Source organism: Falco biarmicus, chromosome 3 (assembly GCF_023638135.1).
Source record: "Falco biarmicus isolate bFalBia1 chromosome 3, bFalBia1.pri, whole genome shotgun sequence".
Taxonomy (NCBI): domain Eukaryota; kingdom Metazoa; phylum Chordata; class Aves; order Falconiformes; family Falconidae; genus Falco; species Falco biarmicus.
Window position 1 is genome coordinate 14,082,364 of NC_079290.1, and position 26,510 is coordinate 14,108,873.

General features: G+C 68.6%; 3 protein-coding genes across 6 annotated transcripts in view; 2 read left to right on the forward strand and 1 right to left on the reverse strand.

The window, feature by feature from the left end:
- Positions 1 to 1,516: 1,516 nt before the first annotated feature.
- GRINA (glutamate ionotropic receptor NMDA type subunit associated protein 1) lies at positions 1,517 to 7,675 on the reverse strand. 2 transcript variants are annotated; one of them, XM_056333122.1, is made up of 8 exons: positions 7,166 to 7,675; positions 4,690 to 5,026; positions 4,167 to 4,223; positions 3,947 to 4,059; positions 3,666 to 3,866; positions 3,245 to 3,373; positions 2,681 to 2,824; positions 1,517 to 2,472 (listed from the first exon to the last, which is right to left on the reverse strand). In XM_056333122.1, the coding sequence occupies exons 2-8, from the start codon at positions 4,994 to 4,996 to the stop codon at positions 2,323 to 2,325; spliced, it is 1,101 nt and encodes a 366-aa protein (XP_056189097.1). In that variant the 5' UTR covers positions 4,997 to 5,026; positions 7,166 to 7,675; the 3' UTR covers positions 1,517 to 2,322. The 2 variants fall into 2 exon arrangements, with proteins under 2 accessions (XP_056189097.1, XP_056189098.1); XM_056333123.1 differs by lacking the exon at positions 4,167 to 4,223 and having other exon boundaries at positions 7,166 to 7,672.
- A 57-nt stretch (positions 7,676 to 7,732) lies between these two features.
- PARP10 (poly(ADP-ribose) polymerase family member 10) lies at positions 7,733 to 13,099 on the forward strand. 2 transcript variants are annotated; one of them, XM_056333111.1, is made up of 11 exons: positions 7,733 to 7,797; positions 8,098 to 8,261; positions 8,649 to 8,894; positions 9,383 to 9,616; positions 9,781 to 10,304; positions 10,394 to 10,606; positions 10,742 to 10,889; positions 11,013 to 11,927; positions 12,074 to 12,207; positions 12,295 to 12,469; positions 12,565 to 13,099. In XM_056333111.1, the coding sequence occupies exons 2-11, from the start codon at positions 8,099 to 8,101 to the stop codon at positions 12,867 to 12,869; spliced, it is 3,057 nt and encodes a 1,018-aa protein (XP_056189086.1). In that variant the 5' UTR covers positions 7,733 to 7,797; position 8,098; the 3' UTR covers positions 12,870 to 13,099. The 2 variants fall into 2 exon arrangements, with proteins under 2 accessions (XP_056189086.1, XP_056189087.1); XM_056333112.1 differs by lacking the exon at positions 7,733 to 7,797 and having other exon boundaries at positions 7,907 to 8,261; positions 12,331 to 12,469.
- A 5,792-nt stretch (positions 13,100 to 18,891) lies between these two features.
- The window catches only part of PLEC (plectin), a 62,584-nt gene continuing 54,965 nt past the window's right edge, over positions 18,892 to 26,510 (forward strand). For both annotated transcript variants that reach the window (XM_056333089.1, XM_056333102.1), the window contains exons 1-2: positions 18,892 to 19,007; positions 22,983 to 23,179. In XM_056333089.1, coding sequence (XP_056189064.1) covers positions 18,907 to 19,007; positions 22,983 to 23,179 — 298 coding nt within the window. In that variant the 5' untranslated portion in view covers positions 18,892 to 18,906. The remainder of the gene's footprint in view (positions 19,008 to 22,982; positions 23,180 to 26,510) is intronic.

The window sequence follows — 26,510 nt, forward strand, 5'->3', positions numbered from 1 at the left end:
ACCCTCAGCACGGCGGTGGTGTCCTGCCCGCTCAGCACTGGTGTGGCCATCGACCGGTGCCCCTTCATAGCCAGCAGCCTGGCCTCCCAGCTGCTGGAGGAGCTCCTGAGCCAGCAGCCACCAGCAGTGAGCCAGGGCCAGCCGAAGGCTCCGAGCAGTGTCGTAACCAATGAGCGGCGCCATATCTCCTCCTCCTCCTCCTCCTCCTCCTCCTCCTCCCTGGAGAGGCTGCGCTGACACAACTGCTGCTTCCAGCCCTCCAAGGAGCGCTCCCAGGAGCGGTGCCATGCCGCCAGCCACCGGGATGGACCAGGGCATCGAGGTGACACCATACCACCCACCTGGCACCTGGGCGCTGGCCCTGAGCCAGCCCCCTGCACCCAGTAGCACCTGAAGAAGTGCTGGTGCTCCCCATGGGATGTGCTGGCTGTCTGGCCAGCCCATGGTGCTGCCAGTGTCCCCGGGCACGGCCAGTCGTCCGGCGCCAGCACTGCCTGTGCCATGCCGAGTCCTGAGGCACAACGCTGCCAGGGAGCCACCGGCTCCATTCCCAGGGCCAGCAGGGAGCTCCCCCGGGACCCAGAGCCCACCCAGCAGGTAGCCGTTGGCGTGCTGGCCTGGTGCGGAGCCATTCGTAGCCAGGCACAACCTTTGCCCTCTGGCGCAGGAGCCCCTTGCAGCACCACGAGCTCCTTGCCTCATCCCTCCTGGCTGCAGGGACCCACTGGGATGCCGCACTGCTGCGATGGAGAGTCGGCACACAGCTGCACCAGCTCGGTGCCGGGCTGCCAGCCAGGCCTGCCGTGCTGCGGCAGTGGCAGAAGAACAGCAGGCAGCAGCCCCCTGCCCTGCAGCAGGACCCCAGCCCCTGCCCAGGCACCACAAAGACAGTGCAGTTCGTGGGCAGGTCCTTTGATCTCAGAGCCCAGCAGGATGTGGCACAAGCCAAGAGGGAGCAGCAGCCCAGCCCTGCCAGGGCAGCAGAGCCAGGAGCTGTGATGGAGGGGAGGGCAGGTGGCACAGTGGAGACACCCAAGCTCCCCAGCTGCCAAATAAACCCCTGCCCGTGGTGACTGTGAGTGCTGCTGGTGACTGACCCTGAGGAGTGCTGGGTGCTGCTGAGGCTGGAACACCACGGGAACACAGGGAGATGGGTGACGCAGGCACCCTGGCCACTGCTGCCTGTGCAGGCAGGGATTGCCTGCCTGCCTGCCTGCCCGCCCCCGGGAGCAGCCAGGGACTGCAGGCAGGGAGCTGGGGGGCTGGGCCAGTCCCAGGCAGGGTGCAGGCAGGCCTGCCTGCTCCTCCAAGGACTGGGGTGCAGCAGGCAGGAGGGCAGGGAGATTCAGGGGACAGCAGCTGCAGGGACAGCCCTGAACCAGAGAGTCCCTGTGACCCCAAGAGAGCAGGACAGGGAGGCAGAGGATGCCTGCGGCAGGGAGCTGGCAGCCCCGAGCTTGGCCGTGCCAGGCCCTGCTGGCATCGGTGGGGAACGGAGAGCCAGAGTTGGCAGAGATGAACTAGACGGAGGTTTATTAACAGCAGGAGCTGGAGTCACAGAACGGGGCAAGAACAGAGCCTTGGCCACGTGAGGAGGGGGCTGGGGCTGGGGTCCCAGTGCTGCCCAGGCAGAGATGGGCAGGGACAGCGGCTCGGGCCCTGGGAGGGTGCCAGGTCCCAAGAGGGACTTTCCAGCAATGCCCAGTGCAGGGACCCCCCCATTGTCTGGCCAGGACCCTGCCCTCAGCCCTGCCTGCAGCCCAAGGAGGGCGGCCACCAGCGCTGACCCTGCCTGCACGGGTAGGAGGGTGGCGAGGGGTGAGGACAGCACGTGCGCAGGGGGAGCAGGACGGAGGGGATGAGCTCCACCGTGGGCAGGGGGAGAAAGTGCTTCCAGTCCGCGTTCAACGCAAAGTGGGGGAGGGGGGAAAAGGCCGTATTCACAGCATGAGGGGGGAAGCGAGGGTCCAGGCAGGGGACTGCTGGGGGGGGCAGGAGGGGCAGCGGGTGGCTGCAGCACCCTGGCAGGCAGGCAGGCACCCGCAAGCGCCATCTGCCTTGCACTCACCTCCCAGCGAGGGGACAGAGCTGTAACCCAGGACCCTCCTGCCACAGGAGCCCCCTGTGCCCCCCCCCAGCCCCGGCCCAGTGAGCCCCTGCAGCCACTCCTGGCTGGAGCCAGGGAAGTGGCCGGGGTCAAAGAAACTCTAACGGGCATACCAACAAAGGGGTGCAATGAGAACACCAAACGAAACCGGCTACGGTGCGGGGGGAGCACGAACCAGGACACACGCCGTGAGGTGGCATGGCAAGGAGGGACTGCTACTCCTTGGCCCTGCCGATGATGGCCAGGATGTAGAGGAAGATGTTGATGATGTCTGTGTAGAGGTTGAGGGCAGCGAAGACGTATTCCTCAGGGCTGAGCGCCAGCTGCTTGTTCCCCAGGATCATCTGCGTGTCCACTGCCAGGAACTGCAGGAGAGGGGAGGCACATGGAGTTGGGCAGGGGGTGGCAGGGAGGCCAGCAGCATCCCACACCCCACACAACACCCCATGACTGGGTCCTCGGACCCCCATCCCTCCCCCTCCAGCACCCAGGGATCCAGCAGGCAGCTCAGCCCCTCCCTGGGATGGGGTAGCAGCAGGAGGTGGGAAACGACAGGGCCCCTCTGGCACTTACGCAGGTGAAGAGCAGGGCCCCCAGGGAAGCGTAGATGATGTCCATGATGCGGTTCCGGATGAAGATGCAGAGGATGGAGAAGACAATGAGGACGACGAGGCAGATGATGAGCACGCCGCGGCAGGAGGTGAAGTCGTACTTGGTCTGTGGGACAAGAGAGAGTGAGCAGGGAGCCAGGGAGGGGGGTCATACACCCAGCCCAGAACCCCCAAACCCAGCAGAGAGCCAGGGGGTTCATACACCCCGTTCAGTGTCCCCAAACCCAGCAGAGAGCCAGGGGGGTCGTACACCTAGTTCGGTGTCCCCAAACCCAGCAGAGAGCCAGGTGGGGTCAAATGCTCAGTTTGGAGTCCCCAAAGCTAGCAGGGAGCTGGAGGGGGTGGTCATACACCTGGTTTGGAGCCCTCAAACCCAGCAGGGAGCCAGGGGGAACTGGTACGCCTGCTTCGGTGCCCCCAAACCCAGCAGGGAGGTGGGGGGGTTGGTACACCTGCTTCGGTGCCCCCAAACCCAGCAGGGATCTGGGGGTGTTGCCCAGCCACCTGCCCCCACCCTTGGGCTGACCTGCAGGGAAAAGATGACGACAGTGAAGCAGACAACAACGGTGATGCCAACGGCCATGATGACAGCATCAGTGTTGTAGAAGCTGGCGATCATCCCCACCATGTAGGACAGGCTGACGGTCAGGATGGACTGAGGAGCAGAGAGGCACCCTGTCACACCGGCTCAGCTGTGCCCCCCGCCTTTGCCACCCATGGCTGTGTCCAGCCGGCACCTCCGCAGCACGTAACGGCCTTGGTGCGGAGCTCTTGGCTCTGCCAAGTCCAGAGCAGGCTCTGCTCTCATCAGGCCAGGCAGTCACGCCCCCCGCACACCCAAACCCACCCAGCCATGTCCTCCATGGGACCTTGGGTGTCCCCAGGGTGTAGGGCTGGGGTTGCCAAAGCCACGGCCAAGTCTGCCACCAACCCAGCATGGCACTTACCAGGGCCACCAGGTTCCAGGGGTGCTTGCGACGGAAATCCCCGCAGCAGCTGAGGACGATGAGGGAGATGAAGAAGACGGCGTAGGACACGTAGTATGTCCAGACGTTGCGCTGCACGAAGCCCTTCACGCCTTTCACAAAGGTGAAGATGGCCACGAAGGCGAAGGTGACAGTCAGCTGCAGGGTGAGCACCAGGAAGACCTGGGGGACGGGGACACGTGACGGCAGGGCAGCCAGAACCCCCACACCCCCAGCAGCGAGCAACCCCGGCCGAGTCCCACCTTGCGGATGAAGGCCTGCCGAATGCTCTTATCATCCCAGTGCGCGGTGGGGAAGTCCTGGTTGTCGTAGTAGGAGGGTGGCCCATCCTCGTGGTAGGTGCTGTGCAGGGGTGCTGTGGAGAGAAGTGGGGGGCATGGGTGAAGGGGGGCTGGGGAGGGGGGCTGCCTGCACCACACCGAGTCCCTATCCTAGGACCTGCCCGCCAGGGCAGCCGCTCACCGACTCGGATGACCATGATGCCCGGTCTCCACAGCCCACGGTGGGGCCCAGCTCCAGCTGGCAGTGGTGAGGAAAGAGGAGAGATGGGGCTGAGGGGGACGGGGGTCGAGGAGGGGACAGGGGATGGGGGGAGTGGAGCTCTGCACCCCCCAGAGCTGGCTCTCGCATCGGCACCCCCACCGAGCCGACAGCTCCAGGCAGTGTCACCTCTCCTGGGGCCATGCCAGCACCCTTCTCCCGTGGGCAGAAGCCCCCTGGGGTGCTCCCCAGAGCTCGGCTTTTCTGTGGGGGCTCGTGGGGCAGGACCCCTTCCCCAGGGGTCCCTGCAGCCCCACTCATGCGCCCCGAGCTGCACTACCAGCCAGACCCCCCCTCACCAGCCCCTGCCTGGCCAAAACAGGACCCTCCCTCCATTGGAATCCCCTCTCCCAGAGCTGCTGCCAGCACCCACCGCGCAGGGCAACCCCCTCCTCGCCTGCACCCTGGGACGGACCCCCCCCCAAGCCTGAGCCCCGTTACTTACAGTCTTGGTCCCCAGGGACCATGGGCTGTGGCTGGGCATACGGCGGCTGGGCGTAGGGGCCCTGGGGGTACGGCCCCGGGGGGGGATATGGCCCGGGGGGATACGGCCCCGCGGCAGGGTACGGCCCCGGTGGGGGGTACGGCCCCGGCCCCTGCGGGAAGCCCGGCTGGCTGTAGGGTGCTGGTGCGAACTGGGGCTGGGGGTAGGGTGCAGCAGGGTAGGGGGGCTGCGCATAGGCTGGGGGGGGCGTGGGCTGCTGCCCCGGGAAGCCCTCGCCCGTCACCAGGAAGCTCTTCTCGTGGGACATCTTCCCCCCGGGCTGGCCGCCGCCTCTCTGCTGTAGGGAGGAGGGAGAGGGGTGGTCACGACCGGTTGCCATCACCTCCCTGCCACCACCACCCTCCCACCGCCGTCACTCTCCCCCCCCTTCATCACGCCCCGCTGCCATCACTCCCACACTCAGGCAGTTCTGGGGGTCCCAGCCCCAGCGCAGCCCCTCAGCACGAGGGTCCCAGCCCCGGTGCAGCCTCACAGTTTGGGGGTCTCAGCCCCGGTCCCGCTGGCTCCCCAGCACAAGATGGCCGCCCCGGTGGCAGGGCCGTTGCCACGGTGACACCCCCACGGCTGCCCCGGCCTGGGCCCTGCGGGGAGGCCTTGGCCACGGCGGCGGGGCCGGTGCCTTGCGGTGGCTGCCACCAGTGGCGACCGGAGCGCCGGCGCTGCCCAGCTGCCCGTCACCAGCCCTGCTGCCTGCCCGCCGCCGCCTCCCCCGCCACCGGCACGGCCGGCTGCCAGGGCTCTGCCAGCCCCGCTGCCGGAGCACCGCGGGCCAAGCAGCGCCGGCACCACCGGCGGCACGGGCTCCCCTCGCCGGAGGTGACCGCCGGGGGAGGAGCGGGACCAGCGGTGCCGTGCCGTGCCCCACGGCCCTACCTCGGGCGGGCAGGCAGCGAGCGGGACCGCGGCGGCGAGGGGTTTGCGGCAGGCACCGGGGACGCCCCCGCTCCAGACCACCGGGCCCAGCTGCCGGTGGATGCCGATTCTGCGTGGAGCTCGCGGTTACAAAACCAGGCGGCTGCGGGAATGGCGGCAGCTCGGCCCTGCGCGGTGATGGCCCGTCACCGGTGCCGCCGCCATAAATACGGCCTGGCAGGCGGCGGGGACAGGCAGCTGCCCGCAGGGTCGGCAGCTGGCGGGCAGAGCCCCCGGCCAGCTCTGCGCAGTCCCACGCCGCGGCAGGTGGGACACGTCGGGGCCAGTGCCGCAGCGAAGCGCCGGCGTCCCCGGGCACGGGGCCGTCTGCAGCCAGTGCCGGTGCCAGCGCCAAGGCCCGGCCAAGTGACAGCCCGCCTGGCCGGTGGCGCAGCCGGAGCCAGCTGCCCGCGTGATGCCCCAGCCCAGTGCCACGGGCCTTGGGGAGGGGGGCGGGGGGCTCGGCCCTGCGGCACCGTGGCTGCACGCACATGCCCCCTGGCTCAGCGAGGGGCTGCCAGCCTGGACCCCCGGCACAGGCAGCCCCGGGGGAGGGCAGGGACCCCCGTGGGCAGCGCCAGGGAGGCGCAGAGGGTCGATGAAGCACCCCAGGCTGTAGACGGCACGGGGGGGCACATCACGGGGCGGGGGGGGTACAGGGTGCACGCAGCACGGGAGGCACAGGGTGCACCGGGCACAGGGTGCATGCAGCACGGGGGACACCCTGCGTGGGGGGCACAGGGTGCATGCAGCGCAGAGTGCACCGTGCACAGGGTGCGCGCACCATCGGGTGCGGGTTTGCACGGGGCGCAGGGGGCGCACTCGGCACGGGGGGCAGCGTGCATGGGGGCACACGCAGCACGGGGGCGCAGGCTGCACCGGGGTGCACGCAGCATGGGGTGCACCCTGCATGCGGGTGCACGCAGCACGGGGCGCAGCGTGCATGGGGGTGCACCCTGCATGGGGGTGCACGCAGCATGGGGCGCAGCGTGCATGCGGCACGGGGCGCAGGGGGGTGGGTGCATGCGTCACAGGGTGCACCACACACGGGGCGCACGGGGGTGCATGCGGCAGGGGGGGGCGGGGGGGTGCCTGTCGGCCGCCCCCCCCCGCCGGTGGATTTTCCCGGGAGCCCCGGTAAGCGGCTTTGCCCTGACGCCCAGTAATGCCCCAGCGCGGCCTATTTACGGCAGCAGCAATCCTAATCCCCTGAGCGCTGCCGCTGCGGGGGGGACACGGCCGTGGGGGCCCCCTTCGTGCCCAGGGGACTGGGGGTCCCTCTCGGGGCCCCGCTCCCGCCACCCGGTTGCCGCCCCCCTCCACCCGACCCGGTCCGCTGCGGAATGCGGCAGCGCGGTGCGGGGGAGGGGGAGGAACGCGCTCAGCGACGGCGACGGCGACGACGGCGGCGGTGGGGTCTCCGTAGGCCCCCCCCACACCGCACCCCACCCCCACCCCCCCGGTGCACCGGCCCCCCCCCAGCCCCTCCCGGTTCCCCGCTCACCGGGCCTGGCCGTGCGGCAGCGCTGGCTCCGCTCCGCTGCGGGCGGGACCTCCGGCGGGGGCGGGGCCTCGGGGGCGGGGCCTGAAGGGGTGGAGTCTCCGGGAGGGGCGGGGACACGGGATGGGGCGGGGCGTCGCGACACAGCGCCCCCGTGTGGCGGCAGCGAGGCTGGGGAGCGGGGAGCTGGGGACCCCCGCGGGTGGGCCCTGCCCGTGGGCAGCCCCTGCCCGCCCTCGCCCCGCCGCCCGCTTCGTCCCACCGTTGACGAACGGGGCTTTTCTCCTGGTTTCCCCCTGTCACGCGTGGAGCCACTCCCGTGTCACACAGAAGGGTCGGTCCCGTGTCCCCCTGTCACGCGTGGGGCCGGTCACGGGTCACGCGTAGGGGTCCGTCCTGTGTCCCCCTGTCACGAGTGGGGCCGGTCCCTTGTCCTCGTATCACGCGTGGGGCCGGTCCCGCATCATGCGTAGGGGCCGATCCCGTGTCCCCGTATCACGCGTGGGGCCGGCTCCGTGTCCCTGCCCCCCGCCCGGGGCCCCGCCCCCCCAGCACTTCCTCTTCCCGTGACCGGCCCGGCCCCCCGGCCCGTTTCGGTTTCGTTTCTTTGCCGGGGCGGGGCCGAGCAGCAGCCGGTTCGTGGGGGAGGCCTGCCCGGGGCTGGGGGGGGGAATTGGGGGGGGTCCTGGCCCACGACTGGAGGGGGTGTCTGCCCGGGGCTGGGGGGGGGGCGCTTGGGGGGGTCCTGCCCCATGACTGGAGCGGGGGGCCTGCCCCACGGCCGCGTGCCTGGGGGGGCCCGGGACGGGTGTAGGGGCACCGGGGCGGTCTCTGGTCCATAGGGGCTGCGGGAACACGTGATCCTTGGGGTCACGCGTGGGTGCGGGGGAGTCCTTGGTACCGGCCCCCGCCCCCCAACGTGTTTGTGCTGGCAGGATGGCCGAGGAGGGGGTGCTGGAGGTGGGGGCCGTGCCCCCCACCACGCAGGAGGAGCTGGTGGTCCTCTACTTCGAGAGCCGGCGGCGCTCGGGGGGCGGCCCCGTCCGGAGCTGCCAGCGCCTCGGCCCCCTCCTCTTCCTCACCTTCGAGGATCCCCAGGGTGAGTGCGGGGTTGGGGGGCAGCTGCTGCCAGCTGCACTGGGAGCGGGTGCGGGGGCATCCCTATCCCAGCTGGGAGCACTGGGAGAGGGTGTGGGGGCACACCACTCTCACTGGGAGCACTGGGTTAAGTACTGGGGGGGAATCGCAGTCCTGTTGGGAGTACTGGGTTGGGGGGAGTGTCACCGTCTCAGCTAGGAGTACTGGGATGAGGTGCGGGGGCTCTCAGTCCCAACTGGGAACACTGGGATGGGTTGAGGGGGGGCCCAGCCCCACTGGGAGCAGCAGGGAGTGACCCTGCGCCCCCCAGGAGGACCCAGTGTGGGGCTGGGTGCCAGCTGGGCTCGGGCACTGCTCCCCCCAGTGACCCCTGTCCACTCCTGTGCAGATGCTCAGAATGTCCTGGCCCGTGGCAGCCACCGGCTGGGGGGGGCTGAGCTGAGGGTGCGCCCTGCCCCCCCCTGGGACCCCACCCGGCTGCTGCTGCGGGGCCCTGGCCCCCAGACTGCCCCCGAGGCGCTGGAGCCACATCTGGAGCCGCTGCTGGGACGCCCCTGCAGCACCTTCAGCCTGGACCGGGGCCCGGGGCCCGACTGGGTGCTGCTGCACCTGCGGGACCCCATCACCCCCCAAGGTGGGTGCGGGGATCCAGGGGGTGTTGCGCTCACCCTCGCTGCGGTGCCATGCTGCTGCCGGGAGTGCCGGGCAGTGGTTGGGGTGCAGGGTCTGCGGTGCTATTTGGTGGCTCTGCAGGCCCCCCACATCCTGTGCTGTCCTGGGTTGCAGCATGGGCTCCGTGCCACTGAGCAGCGCTGGGGCCACGTTGGCCGCGTGCTCCCTGTCTGGTGTCACCAGTGCTGGGGGGTGCACACGGCCAGCACGGCACAAGGCCGATGCTGCTGGGTGCCGCAGCCCCGTAGTGGGTGAGCGGCGGTGCCGGGGTCCTGCCAGGGGGCTAATTGCCGTTGGAGTGCTTGTGGTTCCCTCCTGCCAGGCCTGACCCGCCGGTGACAAATGGTGCCATTGGCATGGCCTGGGCAGCTGTAGGGGTATCCCACTCCTAGTGCTGCCTGGGGGTCCCCAGCATCAGCCCCACTGTCACCGCCGCCCCTGTCCCAGCAGAGTTTGCAGCAGCAGAGCAGCGGGCGCAGCAGTGGGAACTGGAGGGTGCCACGCTGGCCCTGCTGCGGCTGCCACAGACCACCAGTGTGCTGGTGCGGGCGGATGCACCGGAGCTGAGCCGTGACCTGCTGGAGCTCTACTTCGAGAACCGGCGCAGCGGTGGCAGCAGTGTGCAGGCAGTGAGGCTGCTGCCAGGTGGCCAGGAAGCCATTGTCACCTTCCAGGAGCCGGCAGGTGAGTGATGGCAAATGGCACGCTAACACTGGCGCTGCCCCAGCCGGCTGCCGCTGCCAGGCTTTGGCCTCTCTGCCCCATCCTGCCAGTGCCCTGGCTGGGGCGAGGGCAGGGCCGGGTGCCGGAGGGGGCTGCGCTTGGCTGCCCATCCTCTCCCCCCACAGCGGCAGAGCGGGTGCTGCAGAGGTCCCACCAGCTGCAGGACATAGTGCTGGTCCTCACACCCCACTACCCCTTTCTGGAGCCACTGGAGGAGGACATGGCGACCGCAGTGGACACAGTGACCCCACCAGACACCGCAACCCTGCCAGATATGGCAACCCCTGCAGACACAGCAACCCTGCCAGACACAGCCCTGGCCCCCCTGCCGGACACTGTCCCCCCAGCTCCTGCCAACCCAGATGCCTGCCCAGAGCTGGCAGAGCCACCGGCGTTGAGGCCGGTGCTGCCATTGGCTGCCTTCCCCAGGAGGAGTGAGGACACGGCAAGGGATGAAGATGTGGCCAGCCAGGGCCAGCTCCAGGAGCAGATAGTGTCAACTTTGGCAGGTTCAGTGCAGGACGAGGTGCTGGTGCCAGCGGAGCCGGGAGCACTGCGGTATCTGCAGCGGCACTACCAGGACCTGCTGGCCAGCATCCCCGAGGTCTCCTTGCTGCCACTGGAGGGGGGGGATGTCGCTGGATTCCGGGTGAGCTGTGGGCAGGTGTCCAGCATCGAGGGCTGCTGGCACCAGGGTGCCAATGCAGCAGGCCGTGACCACCTGGCCCTCACCGGCAGGTCAGCGGGGAAACGGGCCAGTGCCGGGCAGCAGCTGAATTCCTACAGAGCCTGCTGGGCACCGTGGGCTCGCAGTCGGTGACACTGCAGTTCCCAGGCATCACCCGCTTCCTGTGGGACAAGGGCGGGCAGAGCATCCTCCAGCAGCTGGAGAGCCGCTTCCCTTGCATCTTCGACTTGGAGGGTGTCCGCTGGAGCCCCCTGGACCCCCAGGTACAGCCAGCCCCCACCCTGACTAGGAATGCAGGGGGCCAGCAATGGAGCTGCCGGGTGGCAGGTGCCATCGTGCTGATCCCTGCCATGCATGTGTGGCACTGGTGACAATGTTCTGCTCCTCTGGCCACACAGCTGGACCTGACAAAGCTGCTCCCCCCAAGCTGCCACCTGGACACTCTGCCTGCAGCACCATGCTCCTGGCACTGGAACCTGCAGGATGGTGCCAACGATGCTGATGGTGCCAATGATGCTGATGGAGATGACTTTTGCTCCAACATAGGTAAGGGGTGGGGTGGGGTGAGGGGGCTATCCCAGCACCGTGATGGGAGGGGGCTGTGGGTGCTGGTTCCCCTGGCCGCACCATGGTTGAGACTCGCAGTTGACACCTCGCTTCTCCCTGCAGAGGAGATCAAGGAGCTGCTGGCAGCCCTGCGCACTGGTGAGGCCACTGGCGATATCAGTGATGTCTTGGACAGGGAGGAAGACCGTGATGCCAAGTCCCTTGCCACATCTGATGGGGATGACAGTGAGGAGATGCCATTGGGCGGGCCGGGGACCGGGATGGATGAGGAGGCACAGATGGTGCTGGCCATCCAGCGCTCCATGGACAGCACGTGGCATGAGGAGGAGGAGCTGGCGCGTGCCACTGCGCTCTCGCTCCGCTCCTACCACCGGGAGCAGCAGGCAGCACCTAGTGTGCAGGAGGAGGAAGATGCTGGTCTCCTGGCTGCACTGGAGGCCTCCCTGGAGGAAACTCTGCCTGTGGCAGATACGGCACGGGTGACGCTGTTCTCCTCCTTCGAGGGGGACGTGGCGGCGGTGCCACAGGCACTGGAGCAGGCACTGGAGGGGCACCTGCATGCAGAGGAGGTGGAGAGTGAGCGCCTGCGGGCACTGCCGGCTGCCTGCCACCGCTGCCTGACCTTCCTGCAGCGCAAGCACGCCGTGCGCCTCTGCTTGCGTGGCAGCACTGCCACACTGCATGGCTTCGCTGAATACACTGCCGCTGCTGCCCGTGAACTTGCCCTCCTGCTCCAGCGGCTGCCGCCGCTGGAGCATAGACCCCCCACTGCTGTCACCACTGCTGCGTGCTGGGTGCGCTGGGACCCCTCCGGCACCGCCATCCCCTACACCCCTGAGGCTGCCGTGCTGCTGGAGCAGGCCTGGTTGCGCCGGGAGCACCGGCTGGACCTGCTGCTGGATGGACAGCCCTTCACCATTGACTTTGAGCGGATGGAGGAGTATGACATCGGCAACGCCTGCACCGTGGCCATCTCCCGCAGCAAGCCCCCGACAGAGAGCGCCCGCCGCCTGCTTGGTGCGTGCCCAGCATTGCCAGTGCAGTGCCACCCCGGCCGTGCAAGTGGGATGGTGCCATGGAGCCAGCCCTGCCCCCCACCACGGGGTCCCTGGCCTGGGGAGGTGCTGTGGCACACCAGCATTCACCGGAGCTGTGTCTGGCAGGGTCAGAGGTGCTGGGCCTGGAGGAGGAGGTGAGGTTGATGCCACTGGCTGAGGACTCAGAGGAGTTCTGTGACACCGTGCACCATTTCTACGAGACGCTGGAGGAGCTGCACAACAAGATCAGCATCGTCAAGGTGGGTCCTGGTGGTGATGGGGGTGGGGGGCACAGGCCAGGGGTGTCTCCACGGCAGAGCCCCAGACGCTACAGTGCTGCCCGGCAGGTGGAGAAGCTGATCCACCCACTGCTGTACAAGCAGTACCAGCTGAAGAAAGCCAGCATGGAGAAGACCTGTGCCAGCGGCACAGTGGAGCGGGTTCTTTTCCATGGCACGAGTGAGACCTCCAGCCGCGAGATCTGCTTGCATGGCTTCAACCGCAGCTTCTGTGGCAAGAACGGTGAGTGCAGGAGCAGGATGGCACCAATCTGGGCATGGTGGTGCCACCATGCCCTCCCCCTGGCGCTGTGGTCTGACACCCCCCCTGCCCCACAGCTGCTCTCTACGGGCTTGGCGTGTACTTCGCGGTGCATGCAGCGGTGTCGGTGCAGGAGCAGTACTCGCCATGCAGCACCGATGGCAGCAAGTACATCTTCGTGGCCAAGGTGCTGACTGGGGACTATGTGGTGGGGGCACAGGGGCTGCGGGCCCCACCGCTTCGGGAAGGGGCTGGGGTCCCCCTGCGCTACGACAGTGTGGTGGACAATTGCCTGCAGCCCGCCATCTTTGTCATCTTCAACGACACTCAGGCCTACCCTCAGTACCTCATCACCTGCCGTCGCCACGGACCCCCGCCCTGAGCCCCATGGCTCCCTGGCACCTGCTGTCCTGGTGCACCCCCCACCTTGCCCTGGGGGGCTTGGGGTACAGGGGGGTCCCTGCCCTGCCTGGGAAGCTCGGAGTAGGGGGTTTCCCAGCTGGGGGCTGCTTCTTGCCCCCAGCTCTCCAGCCCCTGGGGATGAAGGGGTGCAGGAAGGCTCGGAGGTCACCAGTGCAAGAACTGAACTGGGAATAAAGTTGGAGCAGCCTTTCCCAGTGTCCAGTAGGTGCAGGGGGGCTGGGGGGGGTGGGTGTGTGTGGCCGTGGAGGGAGGGTGCTGCTGTGGGCTGCACTTTGGGGCTCTGGGTGGGCCAGCAGCCGTGCAGGACTGCAAGCTGAAGACCCACCTGTAGCCACAGTGGTCCCTGGGGTATGGTCCCCCATAGTGGGAGTGGGTGTCATCCTGTCCCCTCAGCTTGTCCCCCCCCATGCTAGGGACACAGTCCCCCTCTGGGCATATCCTGCCCTGGCTGGGGGACATGGGGCCCCCCTAGGTTTGTCCCTGTCCTGGCATTGGGGTCCCCTCCTGCCATCCTGGGGCACCAGCCCCCCTCCCAGCTCACCCTGCAGCCCTGGTGTGAGCATAGGCCACAGCACCCAACATCTGCTGGTCCCGGGGGGCTTGGCTGCTCCCCCCCTCCTCTGCCCCTTGTGGGGAGCCCCCAGTGTTGGGAGGGCAGGCATCCCCTGGAACCACAGTGGGGCTCCGGCGGGGCTGTGGGTGGATCTGGTGGGGAGGTGAGGGCCACACGTGTGGGGCCCATGGCGTGTTGGAGATGCCCATGGGGGTTGCCGGCACAGGTTGTGCCCTACGGCCACACGGTGCTAGCTGGGCTGCAGGTCATGGGCTCCAGCCTGGTGCCGATGACGCTTGAGGGTGCTGCAGCCCTGCCACCGGCACCGCCGGGCAGCCTGCCTTGGCCCTGATCCCCTTGGCAGCTGCACAGCGATGGCATTTCTGCTCCTCCCCACGACTGGGCTCCGGCTGGCGCCTGTGCTGGGAACCGTCTGTGCCTGCTGCAGCATGATGTCCTGCCAGCCCGGGGATGCCAGCTCTGAGGGTGTCCATGCCTGGCCTGGTGAGGGACAAGCTTATGCCTTGCTGACCTGTGCCTGCATTACCCATTCATGCATTGCCCATCTACACCAGCATCACCTACCTGCGCTAGCACTGCCCCCCACGCTGGCATCACCCACCCCATGCTGGCAGGCAGGTGGGTGGGCAGTGTGGGGGCTGCCCGTGGGAGCAGCTGTGCTGCCATGGCGTGCTCCAGCTGGGGTTAAACCTGGCGGTGCTGCTGGTCTGGTCTGCTGGGGATGGGGCTGTTCCCACGGGGCTGGTGTGCAGGCAGAGAGCTGGGGGTGGGCGGGGGGGGGGGGGGGGGGGGGTGGGGGCAGGCAGTGTGCGGAGACCCGAGACCCGGCGATGCTGGGAACATCGGACCCCGGGGGCTGGATCTGCCCCCCACTCCCGTTCCCCCTTCCCATGGGGTTTCCAGGGGCCGGGAGCTGCTGGCGGGTTGGGAGTGGCAGCGTGGCCCTGCCAGGCCTGCGGTTTGGCACCACCGTGGTGTCTGCAACCAGAGAATGCTCCAGAGCATTCCTTCCTCTGCCTGTCATTAACCCTGCCTGCACTGCGCCCTGCCTGCACGGCATGCTTCTGCAGTGCACCCTGCCCACCTTGTGCCTGCCTGCAGTGCGCCCTGCCTGTGCTGCCTGCCCAGGTCACTGGTGGGCATCATGGGGACGTAAGAGGGCCCCTTGGCCCCCCAACCTGAGCTGTGCTGGGGAGGGACTCGGGGAGCAGCGCTGCTGGGTGCTGGCAGGGAGCCCCACCACCAGCCGAGCTGGCTGCAGTGGCCTCAGGGCTGCAGTCGTGCCCCATCTGGTGCTGGTGCCGGCCAACCCGCCATGGGGACCCCTCAGAGCTGGGGGTGGCACATGGCAGGACCCCTCAGCTGGGGCAGCCATGGCCCTGTCCCGCTCACCAAGAGGGTTAAGGGCTTGCAGGCAGCTGCCTGCTGCTGCTGGCCTGGCACTGGCCCAGGCTGGTTGAAGCAGGCAGCATGAGCCGCAGGCAGGGATGAGTCAGGCAGGGGAAGTGCTGGGGCCATGGGAGCTGCTGGAGCTGGGGCAGGGCCGGGGTGGGGTGGGGGTGGGGGGTGAAGTTGCCAGTGGCCAAGGGCTGCAGGAAGCCTGCCTGCCTGGGGACATGTCCACAGCTGGATGGGAACAGGGGGCACCCCACGCCATCACCCCACTGCTGGCAGGGTGCCCATGGTGCGTGAGGGATATGGGAGATGGGGGGGGTGCAAGGGGGATGGGGGGAACACAGGGACACAGGGGACGTGGGGCAAGGATGTGGGGGATAGGTGTGACATGGAGGACACGGGGATACAGGGGACAATGAGGGACACAGGGGACATGGGGTCAAGGAGGATGTGGGGGATGGGTGGGACATGGAGGACACAGGGATACAGGGGACACGGGGGAAGTAGAGGACGCAGGAACAGAGCTGTGCGGCAGAGCTGTTGCCAGGTTGGTGCAGGCTGGCTTGGTCAGGGACAGCCGTGTCCCCTTGCCGGTGTTGGCCCATGCTGCCCTGTGGCTGGCCCGGATCCTGGCATTGCTCCTGCTCTGCCATGCCCAGCTCCTTCCCTGGCTGGGGGACCCGGTGGGAACAGCAGGTCTGGGGGCTGGGGGTGTGGGATCTGGGGGACCAGGGCTGGGAGCATCCCAGCGGCGTGACTCAGTGGGAGGGGCTGCACATCTGGAGCTCTCCCTCCCACAGCTGGACTAGGGTGTGGGGGGTAACCGGCAGGCCCAGCACATAGCCCCCCAGCACAGCACAGCTGCAGCGTGTCCCCACCGGGTGAGGGGTGACTGGTGACCACCCTGTGGCTGCGACTCTGGGGGTCCTGCCCACGGTGCTGCCTCTGCCTCCAGACCCACGGCCGTGCTGTCGCGGGGGAGTTCACCCATCGGCACCCCAGGTAGGTCCCAGGGATGCCACCATGCATCAGGGGTGGCTTGGGGCAGGAAGGTCCCCATGGGTACCCTCTGAGCCACAGAGACCTCACAGTGGGGCTGGGTTGGGGGGGCCAGCCCTGGATCATGCCCAGGTGCTAGAGCCCACTGGGGCAGCCAGCAGGTGACCTGCCTCTGGTGCCAGGGATCCCCCCACCCCCACAGGGCTATGGCAGCCACTGCGGTACAGCTCACCCCCCCGCCCCGTGGGTGAACAGGAGGCAGGCTGCAGGCAGAGGTGGGCACGGCCACCCCCGCAGCATCCCTGCTTGCCAACAGCACCCACTGAGATGCACTGGGGCACGTGTAGGCACATGGGGCACAAGCTGGCACAGTGCCGTGGGCTCTCGGTGGCACATGCGCCCATTCGGGAGCACATGGCAGAGTGTGCAACGAGTGTCGCACTGCCGGCTCCGGCACCAGCACTGCAGGCTCAGGGCGAGTGTCCGGGGCAGGGCTGGCAGGCAGCACCGCGCCGACGTGTGCCAACCCAGCGTGACGTGATGCTGCGCTCGGGGACGGCGCAGGGCGGCAAGTGCCGGGATCCCCGGCGAGGGCGGCGTGCCAGGCCCCGGTGCACCATGTCGGCTCTGAGCCACTCGCTCTGTTCCCCCGGGAAAGCTGCTGGGAAGCGCGAAGTCCACCAGCAGACATAGAGGTAAGAGCCAAGAGGGAACGTGCCAGCACCTTGGCAGCTCCCCATGCCCGGTGCTGGGGAGTGCAGAAGGGGTACACTGGCGATGCCAGGGGGTTCCAGCCACATGCCCACCCCCTGCCAGACCCTCTGCCCCTAGCTCTGTGGGTGCTGCATCAGCTGCCAGCCTTGAGCCAGGAGAGCTGGGCGCCACTGGTGCCAAGAGTGCCGGACCTTTTGTCCCCTGGCCCTGAGGGGCCCGTGGGGCCGGGCGCGGTGCTGAAAAGGGGCCCTTTGTCTGGGCTTCTGGCGAGGGGAGTCGCTCGCTGCTCCCGTGCCGGGGCCAGCACATGATCGCGGTGAGGGCGGCTGTGCCAAGCACGGAGTCCTGCCTGAGTGCCCGGAGGAACCGACAGCCCTGGGCAGCGGCAATCCCTCCCGGTACCGCAGGCAGCACCGGGGATGTCACAGGGCGGTGTGTTTGCGTTGCAGAGGGGCCACAGGAGGGGCCCGAAGCCGAGCCCAGCATCAGCAGAGGTCAGAGGCTAGCGTCCGCCGGTGGCACGCACCGCACCCACGGTAGGGCCCCCGGGGCCCCTGCAGAGCTGGGAGGGGGGCCCTGCCCTGAGCCATCTCGCTCCCAGCTGCTGCGTTGCGCTGCCCCGGCCTGGGGTCTCCAGGGGTCCTCACACCCTGCAAGCCGTGGTGGGTGCTGGCTGCGGTGGGTCTGTGGAATGAGTTTGGCACATTGGCCCCGATGCTGTGGCACTGTGGGGCTGGGGTGGGTGCTGTGCTATGCCACACCGTAGCCGGCAGCCCAGATGTGGCTGGGAGGCACAGGGGCACTGGGAAGGCACCAGAGGGCACTGGGAGGCACAAGGCCAACATGCCGGTGTGATGGTGCGGCAGGGAGAGCACCCATTGCCTGGCTTCCCCCAGCACCGTGGGTCAGAGCTGTGCCACCCGTGGGGGTGGATGCGGTGGGTGGCTGGCAGGTGTGGGTGCCATGCTACAGGGCGCACGGGCGTGTAGGGCGCAGTGCTGGCAGCAGGGCTTGTTGGGGCATGGCGCCCAGCTGGATGAGACCCGGAACAGGAGCAGGGCTGAGGCCCCCCGCCAGCCCCGCCACCTGCTGGCTCTGCCATGCTGCAGGGGGGATCAGGGCGCAGGATGCTGAGTCCCTGAGCTGCCCTGGTGTGCATGTGTGCAGGTGTGCATACGTGTGTGTTTGCATGCGTGTGCACACCAGTGTTTGTGTTGGTGTGTGCTGGCACGCACTCTGTGTGCGTGCAGCCAGGCAGGTGTGGGCATACGCATGTTCATGGGTGTCCATGCCCATGTATGCCCACATTTGCACGTGTGCACACGCAGCGGGGGGGGGTTGCACACATGTGTTTGGGCAGATACCACGTGTGCACTCTCATACGTGTGCATTTCCTGTGTAATGTTGTATGTGTGTGCATGGGGCAGAAGGGCAGGTGTGTGTGCACTCGTGTGTGCGTCTGTGATGTCGTGTGCACACGCATGTGCCTTCAGGATAGTGCACGTGTGCTGTGTATTGGCACCCACACCTGGGGTCGCTTGCTCCATCCTCGGCACCATCACCGCAGAGCTCCTGGGCACCACAGCAGCTGCCAGCCTGCGTGGCTGAGGCTGCCAGTTGGCACCATCTCCAGTTGCCAACACCATCCTCCGGTTCCTGGCAGGCTCACCGGCTGCCAAGGGGCTCACCAGCTCCCCAGGGGCCAAGCTCCATCCCCACTGCCAGAGCTGCTCTGGCCTGCCCGGCTCTGCGGCGGCTGCAGCCAGAGGAGAGGGAGGCAGGCAGGGAGGCAGGGTGTGGGCAGCTCGACCGGTGCTGGTGCCGGGGAGCAGGTGCGGAGGCTGTACGGTGGGGCGAGCCGGGGATCTTGGCGTCATCCCTCTGCTGCGATGGCTCACGTGGTCTCTGGATGCGGCAGATGGCAGCAGCCTGTGCTACTGCTGAGGCAGGCAGCCGGCAAACGTGCTGCCTGCACGCCTGCCTGGGCCGTGCCACCCTCCTGCCTGCCCTGGACACCTGCCCGCGGTGTGCCCGCGGCTGTGCTTGGGGCAGCCAGCACTGGGGGAGGGGGAGAATGGAGCTGGCACCCCCCGTGCCCACGCCACAGGCTGGCATTGCCATCCTGCATCACTGTCCCTGGACCCCTTGAGCTGGTGGGGCATCCCTGCAGTGCCACCCGCCGGGCAGGTGTTCCCCAGTCTCCCGGTGCTACTTGCCAAGCAGCGCCGGTGCCGCGGTGGCGTAAACTAAGCTGGGAGCTGAGGGCGTCTGCGCCTGGGGCCAGGAGGAACTGGGTCATGTGGAAGGGTGGCTGATGCCACCCGGTGCTGCGCTGGCTGCCGTGGCACTGGGAGCTGGCACGAGTGCCCCGGGTGCGGCGGGCAAGGCACGCTGCCTGACTCGGCAGCGGTGGCGGTGCGTGGGTAACGGGGCGCTGGCCAGGCAGAGGGGCCGCGGGGGTGCAGGGGGGCGCCGGTGGTGGCCCAGGCTGCAGAGGGTGGTACCGGTGCCGCTGGAACTGGCACGAGGCCTGGCGTATCCTTGGTGGCCGGCGTGGCCAGGGCCTCCTGCCCGCTCCTGGCCCTGGCATGAGGCAGCTCCCAGGGGTCCGGCATGGCCTGGGGTGCCCCTGGCGAGGCTGCTGCCCACCCCTCTGTCCAGACCTTTCAGCTCCCGGCGCTGCCTGTGCCTGGCATCACGTGGTGGCACTTGGCCAACCTTGGGGGTCCCTGGCCAGGCCCTGCTGGTGGGGGCTGCCTAGGTGGGGAAAGTGGCTGGCGAGGGGCCATGGCTGCCCCTGCCTGCCCTGCCTGCCCTGCCTGCCCTGCCTGCCTGCTGCACCGGTGAGGGCGGGCAGTGCCAGGTGCTGGGGGCTGCAGCAGCTGCGATGCCCACCCTGGGGACCTGGGGGGCTGTGGGGACCCAGGGCCTATGGGGCTGGGGTCTATGGGGCTGGGGGAATGTGGGGACCCAGAGTCTGTGGGGGTTGGGGAGGTATGGGGGGGCTGGGGGACACAGGGTCTATGGGGCTGGGGGGCCAGGGACTGTGGGGGGAGTATAGGGGGCTGTGGGGGCCCCAAGGGCTATGGGGGCTGGGGTGGTACGGGGAGCTGTGGGGACCCCGGGGGACTGGCCAGGGCTAGGGTGGGAGCGGCTGCTCCCAGCCCTGACCGGGTGGGGATGTGGGGGGGGTGGGGAGCCCCAAGGCAGCGCTGGGGGAGGGGCTGAGCAGGGCCCTGCCTGCACCTGGCTGGGGGGGGCACCCTCACCCTGCTGGGTGCACTGGGGCGGGTACTGGCCGCACTGGGTGCGCTGCTCAGGGTGAACCCTTTGCGCACAGCAGTCACGGTTAACCCCTGCCGTGCCGGGTGTCGCGGCCAGGCGTCGCCCTCCCCACGCGGGTCACCGGTGCGGGTTCCCCCCCCGCTGGGTGCCGGGGCGCCCGGGGCGGGCGGGCGCGGGTGGGGAGGCGAGATAGGCGCCCCCCGCCCCGCCCCGCCCCGCCCCCCGCGCCGCTGCGGGAGCGGGAGCGGAGCCGGTGCCGTTGCGGCCCCCGGTGCCGGTGCGGCCCCCCGGTGCGGGCGGAGCCCCCGGTGCCGGTGCAGCCCCCGGTACCGGTGCACCCCCGGTCATGCCCCCCCCGGCGCGGCCCCGGCGGACAGCGCGGCGCTCGGGTGAGTGCAGGTGCCGCCCCACGCGTGGGGCACCCGCAGCCGGGACGTGCGGGGGGCTGGGGGGTGCGGGGCGGCTGTGCCGCAGGAGCGGGGGCGCTGGGGGGTGCGGGGGGGGCGGTGCCGCAGGAGCTGGGGCTGCAGGGGCTGCGGGATGTTGAGGGGGCTGGTGCTGCAGGAGCTATGGGGCCTGGGGGTGCAGCGTGGGGGGGCTGTGGGGTGGAGAACTGTGCTGTGAGGGGGGGGGCTATGCTGTGAGTGTGGGGTCTGTGAGGTGGGGAGGCTGTGCTGGGGGGGTGTCTGTGTGTGGGGGTCTGTGGGGTGGGGGGGCTGTGTTGTGAGTGTGTGTGTGTCTGCTGGGAGTGTGGGGTCTGTGGGGTAGGGTGGGTCTGTGCTGTGGGTGTGAGGTCTGGGGGGGGGCTGTGCTGGGAGTGTGGGGTCTGGAGGGGTCTGTGCTGTGGGTGTGAGGTCTGGGGGGGGCTGTGCTGTGAGTGTGGGGTCTGGGGGGTCTGTGCTGTGGGTGTGAGGTCTGGGGGGGGGCTGTGCTGTGAGTGTGGGGTCTGGAGGGGTCTGTGCTGTGGGTGTGAGGTCTGGGGGGGGGCTGTGCTGTGAGTGTGGGGTCTGGGGGGGTCTGTGCTGTGGGTGTGAGGTCTGAGGGGGGGGCTGTGCTGGGAGTGTGGGGTCTGGAGGGGTCTGTGCTGTGGGGTGTGAGGTCTGGGGGGGGGGCTGTGCTGTGAGTGTGGGTTCTGGGGGGTCTGTGCTGTGGGTGTGAGGTCTGAGGGGGGGGCTGTGCTGGGAGTGTGGGGTCTGGAGGGGTCTGTGCTGTGGGTGTGAGGTCTGGGGGGGGTCTGTGCTGTGAGTGTGGGTTCTGGGGGGTCTGTGCTGTGGGTGTGAGGTCTGGGGGGGGCTGTGCTGGGAGTGTGGGGTCTGGAGGGGTCTGTGCTGTGGGTGTGAGGTCTGGGGGGGGGCTGTGCTGTGAGTGTGGGGTCTTGGGGGGGCTGTGCGGTGTTGGGGGGGCTGCGCTGTGAGTGTGGGGTCTGTGAGGTGGGGGGGGCTGCACTGTGAGTATTGGGTTTGGAGGGGGGTCTGTGCTGTGCGGTGTGGGGTCTGTGGGGTGCAGGCTGCACAGCGGGGGGGCTGTGCAGTCTGGGGCAGTGTGTGGGGCAGGCAGGGGGTGCGGGGTTTGGGAGGGCTGTGGGTCAGGGGGAGGCAGCATGTCAGGCCTGGGGCGTGAGGGGGCTGCAAGGCCAGGGTCTGTGGGGGAGGCGTGGGTGATGGAGCTGGTGAGTCAGGCTTGGCACAGGCACGTGCCGCGCTGCCCACCCCCTGCTCGCCCCACACGCGCCTGCGCCCGCCCCTTGCTCGCCCCACATGCGCGTGTGCCCACCCCTGCTTGCCCTTCACGTGCCTGCCCCCATCCTCAGGTGCTTGGCTGGGGGGTCCGAGGGGGCTGTGGTCTGGGCTGGGGGGGGGGGGGGGGCAGGCTGGCTCGGTTCCCAGTGCCGGCCGTGGCGATGGCTGCAGCCAGTGGCTCATGGGCCAGGGCACTTTCTGGAAGGGTTTTGGCTGAAATGGCCTCACCGCGGCAGGCCGGGTGACAATTCTGCTACCACTACCCGCTGCTGCTGTTGCTGCTGTGGCACGTTGCACCGCGTCGCTGCCCGCGCTCGGCACCAGCCCCTGGGAGAGCCGGGGAATCTGCCACGTTTGGAGCTTCTGCAAATGGCGCCTCAGCAGCGGCAAATGCCACGGGGGTGGGTGCTGGGCTCGGGGGTCGGCTGAGCCCTGTCTCCTGTGTGCCCTGGGACCCCTGGCTGTCCCTGCGATGGTGGCTCTGTCTCACTGCCTAGCGCTATCCAGCACCGAGCAGTGTGGGATCCAGTGGGGAAAAAAATAGCCGGAGCCGGTGTAACGGCGGGTAGCTTGCGGAGGTGGGATGGCGGAGGCATCCGCACCGCTACTGACTGACGTGCGGTTTCGCTTGGCAACCTCCACTGTACTCCCGGGAACGCTCCCGGCAGGGCTGGGATCAGTGCTGCGGGGCTGCTGGCTTGGCTGGGCCCTGGCAGCCCCTGGCAGCCTCTGCCAGCCGCGGAGCCACACCAGCCGGCAGCCCTGCGGCACCTCGCTCAGCCTCCGGTGCTCTAGGTGCTGGTGCAGCATCGTCCCTTGCGGCTCTAGTCTGCCTGTGCCCCCTGCCCTGCACCGCGGGGACGGGCTGTCCGGGCATCACCGGTGGGGGGTCCCTGCAGGCAAGTGCCCGGTGGCCCCGCAGCCGTTCCCGGTGTGGGACCAGCACACTAGCTCCTTGTCTGCCTCAGCCGGGACCACAGCTCCATCGTCGGGGCATCCTGCTCCCCACTCGCTGCCCCTCTGGGCACCACCGTGGTTCCTTGCCCGTCCATCGCTGCTGCAACCATGGGCTCAGCAGCACCAACTGGCACTGACCATGTTTCCCCGAGGGTCATGTACACGAGGTCTCAGCCGTGCGCCATCCCGTGGGGCTCGCAGTGCCTCCCGGTGCCCCTTGGTTCTGCAGCAGGGCTGGGCACGGTGTGGGTGCTGCAGGCACTGCTGGCGGCCATGGGAACCTGGCAATAGGTGTGAGCCGGGACGGCTGGGGCGTCACTGGGGAACAGCAGTGCTGGGGTAGGGCCTGGGTGCTGGCGAGTGGTGCCCTGGGTGCTGGGTGGTCCCTGACACCGTGTCTCTGCCGCAGGAGCCGACGTCGGTGGGGTGGCCGGGAGCCAGCGGGGATGGCAGAGGAGAGCTCCAGTGGCAGCAGCAGCTCCCCGGGCCCCGGGGACACACTGCCCTGGAACCTGGCCAAGCACCAGCGCTCCAAGCGCACCAAGGCGACCACCGGCAACGGGACGGTGCTGGACCCCGCCGAGAGGGCTGTCATCAGGATTGCAGGTAGGGCTGGTGGCTGGCACCATGCTGGGGGCGCCGTGTGCCGGGGGGGTGGCAGCTTGTGCTGTGATGGGGAGGGGGTCCCTGTGAGCTGGGATCTGTCATGGTGGGCTCTGCTCTGGTAGCTGCCGATGGGGACCCAGGGGTGCTGGAGACCTGGGGACTGTGCAGTGGTGTGTCTGTGCCAGGCCATGGGATGATGCCGTGCAGTGCTGGGGGGGCAGTGCCACGGAGCAACCTCTGTGCTGGGCTGGGGAGCCAAGGGGTGACACTGGGGCTGGGAGCTGTGCTGCGGTGGGGACGGTGCCGCCGCCGTGGGGATTGCTATGCCAATACCATGTTGTGCCATGCTGCGGATGCCCGGTGGTGTTGGGCACCCACAGTGTCCCCACGAGGGGCCAATGTCGGGGCAGGACACAGCTCAGCAGTGGGGTGAGTGCAGGTCCGGCTGTACCGTGCTGGGGGCTACATGGCTCCCACTGGTCCTGATCAGGGGTGGCCAGGGGGCCCCAAGGGTCTCCGCTGGTTCTGGGGCCAAGTGCTTGGGGGTCCTCTTGTGCCAAGGGGTCGTGTCTCTCAGGGGATGCCAGGGCTGGGTCGCCTGGGGCAGGTGGGCTGGTGCTGGGGACAGGGCTGGGCTGTCCCTGGTGCTGTGCGGTGTAGGTGGGTGTCATCAGAGGGTCCCCAGGGATGTGTCCCCACGGTGTCCCCACAGCACCCAGGATGCATCCCCACAGTGTCCCTGCAGTACGCAGGGACATGTCCCCACAGTGTCCCCACAACACCTAGGGACACATCCCTGGTGTGTCCCCACAGTGCCCAGGACACATCCCTGCGTTATATCCGCAGCACTCAGGACATGTCCACAGGCTGTCCCTGCAGGGCTGTGTCCCTGGGATGTCCCCACGGTGTCCCTGCAGCACCCGGGGACACATCCCTGGGGATCCTGTGGTGCTCCGGGATATCCCCGCAGCACCCAGGACATGTCTGCAGGGTGTCCCTGCACGGCTGTGTTCCCACAGCACCCAGGACACGTCCCCAGGGTGTCCCCACAGCACCCAGGCCATGTCCGCAGGGTGTGCCTACATGGCCGTGTCCCCAGTGTGTCCCCACAGGACATGTGCTGGTCTGGGCTGTCCCCAGGCTGTGTGTCAGAGGGCTCCTGGGGCCGTGGGCTGTCCTGGGCGGGGGGAGCCGCAGTGGCCCCAGCAGCTGGGGGGACTGTGGTGGGGTGCCCATGGAGCACCCCCCTGTCCTTGTGGGAAGACCCACATGGCCCCTTGATCTCCAGCACTGCTGCTGCTGGGGGTCCCATGAGGACCAGGACCATGGACACCCCCCTGGTCCTCCCGTGGGGGGCTGCCCCACAGTGATAGGGGACTCCTGCCTGCCCACCTCCTGCAGGTGTCCTTGCTCGTGGAGCTTTGTACCCCCCCATGCCCACCAGTGTGGGGTACAGCATCCCCCGCAGTGCCCAGCGCCCCGGGGGTCCCAATCCTGCCCCATGCCCTCCATGGGTCCAAGCCCTCCCCAGCAGCGGGGCCCTGTGCCCTCCCCACGCTGAGGGGAGCCATGTGCCCCCTCCCACCCCCACCGTGGGGCTCTGCCCCCCTGCCCGGCATGGGCCATGGCCTGGCCATGGCTGTGCTGTCCCACGGCTGTGACACCCCCTCCCTGCTAGGGCTGGGATTGCTTCCGCCACCCATCCTCTCCCTGGTTTGGCACTGGGTCCCCCCCAGCCCTGCAGCCCCTGCCTGAGCCCCACAGCACCATTTTCCAGGGAGGCAGCTGGGACCTACAGCCCCGCAGGGGGTTTGGGGTGGGGGACACAGGCTGTCCCCAGTCACCGTGCACCTGCCTGACTGCCCTGTGTCCCCCCCACCTCATGCCACAGCCACCAACAGGGACTGGGGGTCCCAGCATGTGGGGGTGCCCATGGCCCCCCAGTCCCAGCTGGTGAGGGGGTCTCTGGGTCTTCTGGGGTCTCAGCTGGTGATGGCATCCCCACAGTCTGGTTTGGTAGGGGTCTCTGCTGTCCCCTCCAGTCAGGTCCCTGGGGTCCCACCTCACGGGCCCACCCCGGCCTGGGCACAGGGCTGGGGGTCTCCGCTCAGGGATGTGGTGGGTCCAGAGGGTCCCAGAGCTGGAAGGCAGAGGGGCTGGAGGCCCAGGGGGTTGTGGGGTGCGTTGGGATGGCATGGGAACAGCGGTGACATCCGGCACAGCCTGACCTGGTGACACCACGGTGCTGAGTCACAGGGTGGGGTGCCTGAGTTGCAGAGGGGCAGCTGAGCTGGCATGGGGTGCGAGGGGGGGTGCACATGGGGGATGTGTGTGCACATGTGTGTGAGGGCAGCTGTGCCTCTGCCTCCTGAGCCCAGCTACCCCTGACACGGCAGGGGTGACCCTGGCACACCCCGTGGGTGCCAGCGCCCAGCAAGGGTGTGTGGTGGCCATGTGCCAGATGGCCGAGGGTCAGGTCTGGCTGCCAGCACTGCCCCTGGACCTGCTGCCCTTGCAAGGACTGAGCACACAGCATGTCCCCACCTGGCACACAGGGTCTCCCCATGGTGTGCCTGACGTGTCCCCATGCAGCACCCACCATGTGCCCCATGGTGCGCCTGGTGTGTCCCCATGCAGCACCCACCATGTCCCCATACAGCACTTGGCATGTCCCCATGCAGTACCCCCTGCGTTTTCATGGTGTGCTAGTATGTCCCCATGCAGCACCCGCTGTGTCCCCATTCAGCACCTGGTGTGTCCCTGTGTTGCACCTGGTGTGTCCCCATGGTGTGCCTGCTGTGTCCCTGTGCAGCACCCGCCATGTCCCCATGGCGTACCTGCTGTCTCCCCATGGTGCGCCTAGTGTGTCCCCACACAGCATCTGCCGTGTGCCTGATGTGTCCTTGTACAGTACTTGCTCTGTCCCCATGGTGTGCCTGCCATGTCCCCATGCAGTGCCCAGTGTGTCCCCATGGTATGCCCACCAGTCTCTGTGTTGCACCTGCTGTGTCACTGTGTTACACCCCATGTGTCCCTCTACAGCACCCTCCGTGTCCCCATGGCGTGCCTGGTGTGTCCCCATGCAGCACCCACCATGTTCCCGTGTTGTGCCCACCATGTCCCCATACAGCAGCCACAGTCTCCCCATGGTGTGCCGATGTGTCCTCATGCAGCCCCTGCTGTGTCCCCCCCTTGCAGCATCCAGCGTGTCCCCAAGATGTGCCTGGTGTGTCCCCATGGCGTACCTGGTGTGTCTCCATGCAGCACCCACCATGTCCCTGTGGTGCGCCCACCGTGTCCCCATGCAGCAGCTGCCGTCTCTCCATGGTGT

What these genes read in the sequence shown, in the direction of transcription:
- GRINA (XM_056333122.1), bottom strand. Translation starts at nt 4,996, where the DNA reads ATGTCCCACGAGAAGAGCTTCCTGGTGACGGGCGAGGGCTTCCCGGGG. An exon ending in CCTGGAACCTGGTGGCCCTG is followed by an intron (nt 3,374 to 3,665) that starts GTAAGTGCCATG and finishes TCTGCTCCTCAG; the next exon opens with TCCATCCTGACCGTCAGCCT. An exon ending in TCGTCATCTTTTCCCTGCAG is followed by an intron (nt 2,825 to 3,244) that starts GTCAGCCCAAGG and finishes CTTGTCCCACAG; the next exon opens with ACCAAGTACGACTTCACCTC.
- PARP10 (XM_056333111.1), top strand. Translation starts at nt 8,099, where the DNA reads ATGGCCGAGGAGGGGGTGCTGGAGGTGGGGGCCGTGCCCCCCACCACG. An exon ending in GGGATGTCGCTGGATTCCGG is followed by an intron (nt 10,305 to 10,393) that starts GTGAGCTGTGGG and finishes CCTCACCGGCAG; the next exon opens with GTCAGCGGGGAAACGGGCCA. An exon ending in GGAGCCCCCTGGACCCCCAG is followed by an intron (nt 10,607 to 10,741) that starts GTACAGCCAGCC and finishes CTGGCCACACAG; the next exon opens with CTGGACCTGACAAAGCTGCT.